The 12,405-nt window shown below is 50.1% G+C and overlaps 6 protein-coding genes across 6 annotated transcripts; 2 read left to right on the top strand and 4 right to left on the bottom strand.

Moving 5' to 3' along the window:
- Nucleotides 1-212: 212 nt before the first annotated feature.
- Aspvir_009785 (FAM50/XAP5 family protein) lies at nt 213-1,438 on the bottom strand (the record flags this gene model as incomplete). The annotated part of the gene is made up of 3 exons (XM_043272923.1): nt 213-527; nt 578-1,139; nt 1,197-1,438. The coding sequence occupies 3 exons, from the start codon at nt 1,436-1,438 to the stop codon at nt 213-215; spliced, it is 1,119 nt and encodes a 372-aa protein (XP_043128858.1).
- A 382-nt stretch (nt 1,439-1,820) lies between these two features.
- On the top strand, nt 1,821-2,954 carry fip1 (cleavage polyadenylation factor subunit FIP1; the record flags this gene model as incomplete). Its single annotated transcript, XM_043272924.1, has 3 exons — nt 1,821-1,979; nt 2,031-2,083; nt 2,144-2,954. The coding sequence occupies 3 exons, from the start codon at nt 1,821-1,823 to the stop codon at nt 2,952-2,954; spliced, it is 1,023 nt and encodes a 340-aa protein (XP_043128859.1).
- A 567-nt stretch (nt 2,955-3,521) lies between these two features.
- Aspvir_009787 (GroES family chaperonin) lies at nt 3,522-4,133 on the top strand (the record flags this gene model as incomplete). The annotated part of the gene is made up of 4 exons (XM_043272925.1): nt 3,522-3,596; nt 3,656-3,880; nt 3,986-4,044; nt 4,109-4,133. 4 exons carry the CDS (start codon nt 3,522-3,524, stop codon nt 4,131-4,133), a joined length of 384 nt encoding a protein of 127 aa, XP_043128860.1.
- A 462-nt stretch (nt 4,134-4,595) lies between these two features.
- On the bottom strand, nt 4,596-7,579 carry Aspvir_009788 (uncharacterized protein; the record flags this gene model as incomplete). The annotated part of the gene is made up of 2 exons (XM_043272926.1): nt 4,596-6,881; nt 6,941-7,579. The coding sequence occupies 2 exons, from the start codon at nt 7,577-7,579 to the stop codon at nt 4,596-4,598; spliced, it is 2,925 nt and encodes a 974-aa protein (XP_043128861.1).
- Nucleotides 7,580-7,976: 397 nt separating this feature from the next.
- Nucleotides 7,977-9,275, bottom strand: Aspvir_009789 (TauD/TfdA dioxygenase family protein; the record flags this gene model as incomplete). The annotated part of the gene is made up of 3 exons (XM_043272927.1): nt 7,977-8,156; nt 8,207-8,767; nt 8,826-9,275. 3 exons carry the CDS (start codon nt 9,273-9,275, stop codon nt 7,977-7,979), a joined length of 1,191 nt encoding a protein of 396 aa, XP_043128862.1.
- A 1,158-nt stretch (nt 9,276-10,433) lies between these two features.
- Aspvir_009790 (nucleoporin FG repeat-containing protein) lies at nt 10,434-12,041 on the bottom strand (the record flags this gene model as incomplete). The annotated part of the gene is made up of 3 exons (XM_043272928.1): nt 10,434-11,376; nt 11,436-11,867; nt 11,980-12,041. 3 exons carry the CDS (start codon nt 12,039-12,041, stop codon nt 10,434-10,436), a joined length of 1,437 nt encoding a protein of 478 aa, XP_043128863.1.
- Nucleotides 12,042-12,405: the final 364 nt, after the last annotated feature.

Below are 12,405 nucleotides of genomic sequence, written 5' to 3' on the forward strand. Positions count from 1 at the left end.
GAATACTTGTACCATCTGCAGAGTGCCGCAGATTGTCGACGACAAGATACTTGCAGCAATACATTCACTTAGAAGAATGTGCTTCAGTGATAGAATAAACCAGATTGGTTGTTCGGGTATCTAAAGAATATACATATGTTTTCCTCTCACTGTTTCGTAGCTCCCTCAGGTCACAACGGCTCTTATTCCTATATAGCCAAAAAGTGGCCAGATCAGAAGAAAAACGTGTTTCCTTCAGCATCTCGCCTTGTCGAGCGCATTTTCTCTTCAAACTCGGGCCCCGGCTCGTACTCCCGCCACAAGCTCGCTGGAAAGATGTGCTTGTTTCGTTCATACCACCGTCTATCGACCACTTTCGTCAACATCGCATCTTTATCGGCACCTTCTAGTTGGTCATTATCAGGCCGTGACAGTGGATTATCACTAGAAGCTGCTGGAGGAGGCTCGTTGGAGTAGTCGAACAATAGCCCACCAGCACTTGAGAAGCTGGGCACTCGATTGGCTATAAAATAGTAAAATTCGTAGTGCTAGAGAGTCAATCAGCACATGTCAATGAGCAAAAGCAGGTTCCACTTACATGTGGAATGATTATTTGTCCTCTGACCAGCATAAGGTCATCGACACTAATTCTGGCCCATTCGCGGCGATTGTCTTTCCTTCCCTTTGCTGCTCCGCTAGCACCTGCGACGCCTAACTCGGCACCGACTTTGCGACAACGGTCAATAAACAACCATACCGGGTCTCCTTTCCTAACCTTGACTGCTCCGGCCGGTATATTGGTGCCATCGTAAAAAATGAACGGAATGAGGATCTCGGTATTTTTCACCGCCTCCTGCATAGCCAGAAATTCTCTGCGAAGGGCATCACGCGCCTCTGCTTCTGCCTTTAGTGCAGCCTTCGTTATCGCTTTCGGAGGAGGTGGTGCATTGGGGTTGGGCGTGATGCGCCGTGACGACTGCGCAGAGCTATCGTCCGCAGGAGTCCTCGACGCAGATCGGGGGACGCTCGTTTCGCGAGGAGTGGGCACAGGTTCGTCACCGGTATCATTCTCTTCGTCGTCACCAAAAGAAAGTTTGCTTTTCATGAGTTGCTTCTTTTTCTTTTTCTTCGGAGGGCCCTCGCTACGGGGAGTCGAGTTACTAGGTAATTGCAATCAGTCAGGGAAGCGAAAGGAAGAAGCTTGCGCCTTAACTCACCCGTCAGTAACATCGCCTGTTGAAGGGGTAGCACTTCTTGAGGTACCGGATGTAAATCTTCCCAGTGACTTGTCGTGTGCCTCTCGTTCCTTTTGTTCTAGAACCTCTGCGCGACGCTTGCGAAAGTCGGAAAGATGGACTAGACCGACGGTCTGCGACTTGAGAAGATCTTCTGCGGAGGTAGTCTGGCTCGTAAATGAGCGCGGTGTGGAGCTATGGCTCTGTTGTTCGGAAGGAGGCATGATGTATGTATTATTGAAGACTGTGTCACTTAGTGTCGTTTTCAAAGATTCAAGAAGTCATCTATCCTGATGTTGTAGAGACGGAGGCACAGGGACACGTGACCACGGTTCATCAAGGTCGCATATGGTGGATCGAATTCAGTCAAACACGTAAGGACCTAATGTCGTGGAAGACATATATGATCGAATTGTCATTATCAGAATGCATCTTGCAAGTATCAATGACTGAGTAGTGGCTGTCATACAGAACGGATCTGGTAGCTGAAGAGCAAACATGCCAAACCCGGCGTGCCGTTCGATCTCCGCAGTAGAGAGGTAAACTGGCCGAGATTTCGTCATTCAACACTTCTCTCAATCACAGATTTCTCTATTTCGGTTCGACATGATGATGGAAGATGACGATGACGATTTCTACGATCCTGCCGATGCAGTACCCGTAAACCAAGCTCAGGATGCGCCTCAAAACCAATCGAACGAGAAGTCTCAAGAATCGAATGAAGGGGAGGAGCAGGAGGAGGAGATAGAGGTGGAAGAGGATGAGGTTTGCTCACAACACGCGGTTCAATCTCTCACATCGACTAATCTCCTGCAGGATGACTTCAATATCATCACAGAAGCTCCTCCAGAAGCGCCGCCTTCGGAAGTGTAAGCTGTCGATTCCTCCACTAACTCAGATGAATAGCATTTGATCTAACGTCGAGACAGACCACATCCTCGTCATGCCAACCTACGAGCAGAGCCCCAAAGACCTTCATCAGCGGACATACCGATTGTGTCAAAATCCGTCACACCTACAGTAACGCCTAAAATCGAAGCTGCCACTCCGGCGCCTGCCAGCGCAAGACCAGCCGTGCCTCAGAAGCCTGGCTCCGCATACCCGCCTGTGCACGCGTCGACGATCGATGTCAATGCGAACCCTGTCCACCCCGCCACAGGTAAGCCGATCCTGTTGACAGATATGGACACGGACTTTCCAACCGAGGACGATAAACCATGGAGACGACCTGGTTCAGATATCTCCGACTATTTCAACTACGGATTTGATGAATTCACCTGGGCAAGCTACGTTCTAAAACAACAAGAGCTACGGAAAGAAGTTGGAGACCAGAAGAAGCAATTGGATGATATGCAGAATTTCTTGACCATGGGTCTTCCACCAATGCCAGGAGCTCCGGGCCCTGCTGCGCCTCCTGGCACCGCGCCGCCAGCTATGCCCGGTATGCCAGGAATGCCAGACATGCCCCCCGATATGATGCAGGGCATGCTGGCAAGTATGATGTCGCAAGGCATGGATCCGTCATCTATGGATCCCATGTCTTTCATGCAGCATGCACAGGCGATGATGGGAGGCCAAGGTGGTGCTGGCGCCGGGCAGCAGCAAGGCCAGCCTGGGTTCGGCGGCCAGTCGCAAGGATCAGGATTTGGAGGACAAGGTGGTGGCCAGCCTCATATGGGATTTGGAGGTTACGATCAGAGGGGTGGGTTTGGCGGCCGAGGACGAGGAAGAAGATGGTAGAGCTAAGGATCCATGTCTTCTATTACCGTGTTGTAATGTTCGATTTTCTGGGTCAGTAGCACTCGGAATAATGGGTCGGATCTGGTGGCGTTCATTTGTATACAGTCAGTGTTAACCATACCACTGAGCATGATCTTTAAGACCATGAGCTTAAGCTATCCGCAGCTAGAAATTCGGGGAAAAGGAGCTGTCGCAGGCGACTGAGCTGCAGACTGGCATTGGGCCTCCATTGTAAAGTCAACATTGCAAACACAGGCCAGATGAATCAACCCACTTTCTCAAAACACAGCAAATAAGTCCATTTCATCGTATATCATGCAAAAGATGAAAAAGCAAAAGCATTCGACTTGATACCCTCGGCAGTGTTGATGGAAGCTCTCCGGTCTTGGCATTCTGGAAATTTCTCGCGGCCCGGCGAGTCCAGATCTTCTTCCCCCAGACGAGCTGGCCGAACATCTTCTTTTCTTTCGTACTCTCCACGCCTTGCCCTTGATACATTTCTTCATCCCTGCTCAATTAAACTGAATCAACGAGTCTCGCACTATTCTCCTCACATCTTCATACAAAATGGTACGTGTTTTTACCTGTCCCGGGACCTGGAGTACCCTCGTCGTGACTATTGCTGCTATCAACTATGTCGTGGTCTTGTTTGTCTGGCTCATTGGTACATGTCGCTAACTTTGTTCTCTTCCGTCGATCAGTCTGTCCTCCGCAACATCAAGAGCCTCGCTCCCCTCCTGGACCGTGTCCTCGTCCAGCGCATCAAGCCCGAGCCCAAGACTGCCTCCGGTATCTTCCTCCCCGAGAGCAGCGTCAAGGAGCAGAACGAGGCCAAGGTCCTTGCCGTCGGTCCCGGCGCCGTTGACCGCAACGGCCAGAGAATCCCCATGAGCGTTTCCGCTGGTGACAAGGTTCTCATCCCTCAGGTACGTATTGGGTTGTTCTGGATGCTTTATCTCCGCCTGGATCCGATGCACAACAGACATTGGATTTCTCTTTCGATGAAGAGGCTGACAGACCTTGCGATACAGTTCGGTGGTAACCCCATCAAGGTCGGCGAAGAGGAGTACACCCTCTTCCGGGATTCTGAGTACGTTCCCTTGCAGCATAGCGATGTCCGCTCCTTGATGAAATTGTACTGACCTCTGCGATAGGATCCTCGCCAAGATCAACGAATAAAGGAACGAGTCCCCTTTCATTATGTCTTTCTCCCCCTCTCGATCTCGAGCTGAGAACGCCCAAGTCGGAGGCTGTGTATTATATACCGTGCAAAAATCATGAGCTCCCACAACACCTCGAAAAAATTGTAATTCCAAATCCCTCACCGTCAAGGTCTAAAAAATGACACAGCCAACGCTGTCTCTTTTTGGACTGATTTTGTCCGCACATTTGTTGTTATAAAGCGTGAAACGACCTTGTCTTCTCCAGCATACTACTATGGATGTACTTCTAAATTTAGCAATCGTCATGAATCACGCCGATTCAGGAGTGATGAAAACGAGTAATATCAGATATGATAAATCTCCTCTCAAGCCGGTGTCCAGTACGTTGACTCTAGTTTTTATCCACAAAGGTTGGAATTGTTCTCCGCCTCAGCAATACCGGCTTATTCTTAGGACCAGCTTAGCTACAGAGGTGATTTCATAGTTCCACATCAGCGTCAAAGTTAAGAGCCCAGTCACACTGCCAGTCTTTGTCGAGAATATGGTTGATTCGCCCCATCATCCTGTCACCTATGAGCTCACCGAAAACTGCTCTTCTTCGATCTGGCGCCATCTCGATAAACCTAGCCAGACCTTGCCGACCCCTGTCCTCCCCAGAGCTGGGACTGGCGGCCGTACGGGACGTGTAGCGTATATAAGCCCTCTCTTCTTCGTCTTCTCGTCTGAGGAATGCCAAAATCGCTTGCGCAGCATATGGGTTCAATCCAGCCTGGCGGAGGAAGAGCTCCCAGACGGTTGTTCTCATCATCATTTCCGGGCTCAATCGGTCTTTCCGGGGCGAGTTGATCGGTGTGAAGCTTGTGCCGGACGGAATCCGCGTGGGATTCTCAGGAAGTCGAGCAATGTGTTTGTTCGCAAGCGAAAGGACCCATCCCGCCAAGGTTTCTGGGCAGGAAGGTAAAAGCAATGGGCTGATTGTTGCATAGGCGGACATTGAGTTGCAAAAAGCAGTCAACGAGGCGATGGACGCTAACACTCGCTTGTCCGCTGTTGGGCCTGATTGTTTGACTTGCAACTTCTTGGAAGAAGGTGCACTGTGGCATATGAACAGGTAGATTCGTTCGTAGCGAGGGGCGAGAAGGAAGATGCGTTCTCGGAGTGGTGAGTTGATGCATTCGATGTTCGTCTCAGCATGAGTGGACTTATGACCGGGCAGATATAGCTGCGTTGTCGCCTGCGATGTTGTCAGTATTATACCAGTACTCGGCGAAATTATGATATCTGCTTCGATTTGAAGAGTGGGGTTGCTGTTCATGCGAGCGGTTGTATGCTTGCCCTGATGCTCACTACCCGGATTATTGTGGTTATAGTCTCTATATACGATTGCTGGCTGGCCTGCCATTCCTTCAAGGCAGCGTACGAGCCGAAGATGACTCTTCAGAAGGGCGGTTGATAAGAACAGGATTGGCAGTTCTCCCGTCCGTTGATGGAAGCGAGGAAGTTGTGTGGCTGTCGGTATTATATCTGGGGCATTGTGGCTTTTGTACGGCTCTTTTGAGCAACTTCGGGGCCTCTCGGTGCTCACTGCCTCACTTAATCGCTTGGCAACGTCGTCGGTAGACAGTTTCCCTGGGAAGTATGGGCTTTGCGTCACCGTATGCCGTTTCTCGTTCCGACCTCTTGTCTCCATGAAGGCGGCCAAGGAACCCAGAGTTGTAAATGACGGTACCGCCGGCTGCTTCTGCTTCCCCTGCTGCTCAGACTGAGAGGCTTTGACGAAACTCTGGTTGGTAAGCTGGCGTTTCCTTTTCCTTTGCTGTAAATGTTGATTGGTCACCATGGGAGAAGTATTGGTCAGAAGCCGAGTCTGATCTGGTGCAGTCAAGCCACTATCGCCGACCATAAAAGCTCGTTTATTACTCCGCTGGAGCCTACTGGGGGATGGCTCTAGTTCTGTGATAAGCTGGGAACCAGAAACTGGTGGTGTTGGAACATTCTGATCCGTTGATACAATGCCTGCTTCGACAGTTATGCTGCCGAGTGATCTTTTGTTGGCCAGTCCCTGAGTGCTGGAGGCATGGAACTCGCGAGCTGAACTATGAGCGTCTAACTCTTCTAAGTCAACATTAGAACACTGAAGGGATGCTTCATATGCTGTGTCATTTCTATGCGAAGAATAACAGGTTGCCGATGGGGAAATTGATGGAGGTCGAGACGGTACAAGTACCGCTGTATCCTCTTCGACTGGAGCTTCAGTCGCCAGCCATTCAGGTTCTTCTTCCGACACCTCAGGTTCTGCTAGTTGGGCGGAATGTGAAGCTGGTTCTTCATCCTGGGAGGGATTATGGTGGTTGGCAAGCTTCGGTATATCTAAGTCCGTCTGGAGTTGTATATCTTTTGAATTTCCGTCGCCTCTCGCCCTTTCACCTGCTAGCGTGGTAAATTCGCAGGGCTCATCGAGGCCTAATGTCGCTGCATTTTCCCAGGATTGCTGTCCTTCAGCTGCTGATATGTGGTGATCTCTTTGAAACATGCCATCGGCACCTCCCATTGAAGTCTGCCGTACGCAATCGAAGACCTCAGAGTTGTGGCTTGCATCAGTATCCTTTGACGGATGATTTTGTGGCTTCGATGTATCTAGGATCTCAGTCGAGACAGGGCTGGGTAGCATCTGAAGCTCCGGCTCAGGAGAGGGACTTTTGAAGGACAAATCATCCACGTCCAAAGGTGCAAGAGCAGGAGATTCCGAATGGAAAGAGATTATCTGTAAGAGATGAGAATCAAATTAGTGTGCTGCTGCTCAACGCTCCTCGAGGTACTCACTGGTCGGATGGTATTTGCTACTATATCATCTAGCTGATTCGAAGACGCATTTCCAAGCTTCATTGCATCTTGTATGAGCATGAAAGACTGCTTGTTGCAGTTGAGCTTCTCATTCCTAATCTCTTCATTAATCTCATCTGCCTTCTTCACCAAAGACTCAAACTGATAGTCGGGACCCTCCTCGAGAGGAGGCAGGTCCAATTCCTCGGGATCTTCGAGTACCGGCTTTTGAGGAAGTGTCGAGCGCGTCTCGTAATCTAGACTGAAGATGGGAGGTTCCAGCTTGAGCTTGTTGAGACGGTGAAAGACCGCCAAATGATCTTCCAGGTTGAATTCAAATTCATGGGTTCTCACTTCACGAAGGACTGCTGATAGAAGGCGGATATCCTCTTTTCTCACGTTGAGCTTCTCTTCGCGGATGGCTTTCTCGACAGATTCTTGTGTGGTGAGGAGGTATTTATCGAGCGATTTCAGCTTGTCTTCGGGCACGGACGGGTCATCTGGTGGAAGTTTGAGGGAGTGATCAAGCTGCTGGCTGGGATCGATTCCGGTATAGTCACGAGCGATTCCGGTATAGTCACGAGCGATTCCGTGGAATCTGGCATATTCGAGCAGAGATGGTTCGTGTTTGGCTGACATCGAGAATGATTCAGTGGAGCGGATTGTGGATGACGAGATTAGGTCTTCTACTGGGGATAGGCGTTGTGATTCTTTAGCTCAGCACTGGTGTAACCAATTTCTCAGTGATAAGAGCTGAACACCAATGAAGGTCCGCTAGCTCCTAATTAGAATATATACTGGTGTATATTATTCAATGCTGTAGTATCATGGTAATATCATAAATCGTTTCCTACATGAGAAGAAGCAGCATCCATTTGATCACTATCTTCAGAGACATATTTCAGAAGCAACTAATATTTCGTATCTATCATAAAGCGTTCATTATGTTTGTTCACCCTCATCGAGAAGTGTATGTGCAATAAGTTCTCTCGACTCAGAGTCACCAAGGATAAGGAGAAGGGTCCAGCCCCCGAGGTCAATCGTTGTAGTTGGATTGACGCGAGCCATCCTTGTTCACGGGCGGTAGGCTATAGTAAGCATTATATTCCTCCTCCTGGGATTTGCCTTCGGGGTCGAAGTAGGGGCGTTCAGCGTGGCAGGCGACTCGGACAGCATGACGGCGGTGGGGTGCAAAGCCGTAAGAAGCGGAATGATTCTATCAAGAATGTCAGAAGGGATCATGGAGAATATCTGCGCGTCACTCACTGTTGTTCGATTGTCCCACAGAGCCACATCGTTCTCACCCCATTGGAAACGAGCGTGCGCCTCTTGCGTGGTGGCAACAACCTCAGTGAGGTATCTTATGATGGCGTCACTCTCTGTTTTGGGGATTCCCACTATCTTGGTTACGAAGCCAGGATTGAAGAAGAGACTGTTCCAGCCAGTGACTGGATTTGTGCGAATCAAAGGGTGCTCTGTAGTGATCGGCTCTCGACGAACAGTTCGACCGAGAGCTCGCGAGTCTGATGCCTGCATGTTGGCTGTATGGAGAGCAGTCAGGCCCTTCAGGTAGTTCTGCATATGCGATGAGAGCGCGTCGTATGCCGCGTATTGAGACGACCAGAGTGTGTCACCACCGCCTCCTCGAGGAGGACCCGTCAAGAGCTTCAATGATGTGTATGATGGTGGTTGAACCTCGTATGTTACGTCGGAATGCCATAGGAAGCTTGGGGAAAACAGTGCTCGTTGGTCGGAGGCGTTGTCCCCAGTATAAACAACATGCACGTCTTCGAACCCCTTCTTCCTTGGTACAGCAGTAGTGGCATGCTAAACCTCGGTTAGAGACCAGTCACGCTCACAACGATCCGGGATACTCAAGACTCACTCTATGCAAAGTCCCAAAATATTTCCCCAACTCCCGTTGAGCTTCAATATCAAAATCCTTCTGATTGCGGAAAAATACCACGCCACGGACGGCGATCAGGCGGGCAAGGTCATCTCTTTGGGCATCATTGAGTCTGGCGAGATTGACCCCATGTATCTCCGTTCCGATTCTCGGTGTGTAGTCGAAGACGTCAGTTGCATCCTGGAGCAAGTGACGGAATTTTGGGTCTCCGCGAAGCCCTTTATCTTCGTATGGGACATCCCCTATAGCTTCCCATTGAATATCTGGAAATGAGGGCAGAAGATCTTCGTAAGGGTAATCGTCGTGTCTCTTGACTGTTGTGCGCCCTGGCTCGTACGAGAATTTGTTGTGCTCTGCAGTCTCTTTCTTGGGGACAGTAAAGTGACCAAGGAAAGGAGCAGCCGCTGGTTCCTCCAGCGACGGTGCCATGGTGTCCTTTCAAGTTTACCTTGCGTTTGTGTTATGTCGTATCAATTAGGGCTAGAAGGCGGCCGATGTATGATATATTAGCCACTGGAGAAGAAGGTTAAGAAGGGAAACAAAGACTTGATGGACCAAGAGCCTGAATATTGCCGTCTTTCAGCTGTATTTACATATACCAGCACCTGGGAGGTACCCCGAAGGATTGCGTGCCAGTATTACGCATCATCCATGAGTCGGGTTTGGCGGAAATGGCGCAATCTCTGGGGCCAATCACCCAACTATGTTACCCAGAAATAGAATATCCAGAAAACACTGGGCTGCAACTCTCAGAAAACAAGACTGTAAGCCAGCAAGTGGATTTGATCAAGTTGCATCGCCATCATGATCAGACATCACGTCACATTATTCAATTGAGGCTTGATGGCGCGAAGAAGCAGTCAGATCTGACTCATTCGGTGATCACTAGGCAACCTGCCACCGCCCCAAGCTTCTACCAGTGATCCAGCAGTTATTATTCTTGTATCTGTAGGGAATATATCTGAAATCATAAAAATCCACGGCCCGTAAAGAATACAAATGAGTAGGCAAGTACACTACAGACAAGACTCTCAGAAGGTATAACAAGTATGCAGTTGAAACAAAGTTGGAGCCAGCGTCCGGGAGTGGCTGTAAGCTGCATCTCTGGCGTGCGATCACGCAACTCCGCCATTCTCTTGCGTTTGTGAATTGTGAGAGAGGCAATGTGGATCATCCATGGGTGGCTTATTATCATGGCCCCCACCGAGGATTGGCTGGCTGGCCTCGTTATTTTTGTTTTGATTCTCGGCACAGCGGAAGTTCTGATTTCGATGATGATCTCTCTCTACTTTGTACGCCTTGGGCTGAGTCGTAAAAAGCCCCATAGAAGAAGGAGATGTTGTTGACCAAGCAAACAAGCATATTGTAAATATCAACGTCTGATCGAAAAGAGAACAATCCTGTCATCACTCATTTGCAACGCCTGGCCCTAATACTCATGCTGAAATACAAGACTCCTCTAAGTAGCGATAAAGACCTAGGCGATCGAGTTGTACGACGCAAAAATGGTCCTGAAATGACCTAAGATGCTTGACGCTACATTAATACGCGTCTCACCATATTATGCATGCCGCTCGAGGTTTACCATTAATTGAGCCTACCATCTCCCGACGGCGGACCCAATACCACTTCCTGCACCTGTTCCGTGACCGCACCGAGCCTACTCGCAACGCCAAGTATACCATTCTCCACCTCTCCAAGCACCGCTGCAAGATCGTTGAGCTTCGATTCCTGGGTTCCAGCGGCCGCTCCATCTCGACTTCGTGAAGCCACGAATTCTTGAATCTGGCGGCTCAGTGAAAGCTCAATCCCATGAAGGTGGTCTTCAATCTCCTTCAAATTGCCGGTATATCGTTCGAGAACCGTACCCATCTCGTCAGAGCGCTGAGAGAAATAGTCGACAAGGTTTACTGGCACGCCATTGATGGAAGTGGCAGACGAGGGGTCGGTCTCGACGTCGTCCGGAAGAGCGAGAGTATTCTTGCGCGTGGATCGCAACGCCTGGCGATCGGACCCCTTTTGATCCTGGGCTGACCACCACCCTGCGCCTCCCGCAGATTGATATTGCAGGGGTAATTTTAATGTATCGATAGCACGGAACGCCACTTGTGCCTCGGCCGCATCGCGAGACACTAGGCTGCGTAGTTGATCAATATCGCGAGCGTCGTTCTCCAGCGCATGCTCAATGGTTTCCAGTTTGCCTTGAACGAAATCCACATCATTTGGAATCGTCTCGGCCTGGCCCGCGATTGTAGGAAGCATGTTGGAGACCTCGTTACACAGCTTGATTTGAAGGAGGACGTAGTTGTCGAATTTCTCCAACTCCGATCTGATTTCGTCGGCGCAACTCTCGTACTTTGTCGTCGGCAAGAGGTTACTGAGATCTACCTTGACCCCGGGAACCACTGTTCCGCTTGTGGCTGTTTGTTGTGTCGACAGCTGGGGCGCGGCATTTTGATTCCCAAAGAGAGATAGCGTGGGCTTCTGTGCTTGTTGCTGTTGTTGTGTGTTGGTCTGGTTGCCGCCACCACTTGAATTTCTCGCTGATTAGTCGATGAAAGGAAAGAAGACTCAACGCAGATTACTCACAAGAGGCCACCCCCAGTTGTTGTAGAAGCCCCCAGACCGCCAAATAGCGGTTTTGACTGAGCCTGTGTCGTGGACCCAAACAACCCTCCACCAGTACCTCCAACCTGGGCCGTGGTAGTGCCCGCGCCTGCAGTCCCCGAAAAGAGCCCACCAGTTGCAGGTTGCGAGCTGGCCGGTGTAGAGCCTCCAAACAGGCCGCCGCCAGCAGCAGTAGTATTAGTAGGATTCTGCTGTTGTCCACCTAAGCCGGAGAACAGACTTGACCCAGTAGTTGAAGATTGTTGCGTGTTCCCGCCCCCAAGGTTTCCAAAAAGGCCGCCCGCTGGCTTTGACTGCGCATTGGCGCCTCCCAAATTTCCAAACAAACCCCCCGACGTGCTCGTTGTCCCTGGTGTAGCTGTAGACGAGGTAGTTTGAGCATTAGATCCGCCACTACGCGAGGGAAATAGTCGTTAGCCTAATTGAATCGCGCGATCCATGAATTTGTAGCTTAGATCTTAGAGCTGGAGCTCCAAATAGAGCTCTGGGACACAGGCGCACTTACAAAAGTGAATTGGCGGAATTGGTGTTTATGGACAGGCCGGTTGAAGGTTTTGCGGAAAACATGATGAAAAGGAGCGTCGGCTCAGACCAGGGAGTAAAGGATGGAATTAAATAAAATCAACTCGCACCTCCCCTAACGCTCTTTCTTTCAACCGTATGGATGTCGAGGTAGTGCAGGGGCAGGAGGCGCAAAAATGTTTGGGTAGATAACTGCAAGTGCAGCAGCGCTGTTGGCAGTTGCAGATATCAGCGTTACCAAGGAAGGTAGTTCCTGGGGAGCTACACCCGGAGTGGACTAGTGGGAAATTTACAGTAAGGTAACGTTAATGGGGAAAGATACACCGGGGCCGACGGTCCAACTTCTCCGGCCGCTGTAAGCCTGTAGCTCTCTAAGGTAGACAGGAAATCGCACTCGGCGTCTGCAGAA

The sequence above is a fragment of the Aspergillus viridinutans genome (genome assembly GCF_018404265.1).
Source record: "Aspergillus viridinutans IFM 47045 DNA, scaffold_9, whole genome shotgun sequence".
In the NCBI taxonomy this organism is placed as follows: domain Eukaryota; kingdom Fungi; phylum Ascomycota; class Eurotiomycetes; order Eurotiales; family Aspergillaceae; genus Aspergillus; species Aspergillus viridinutans.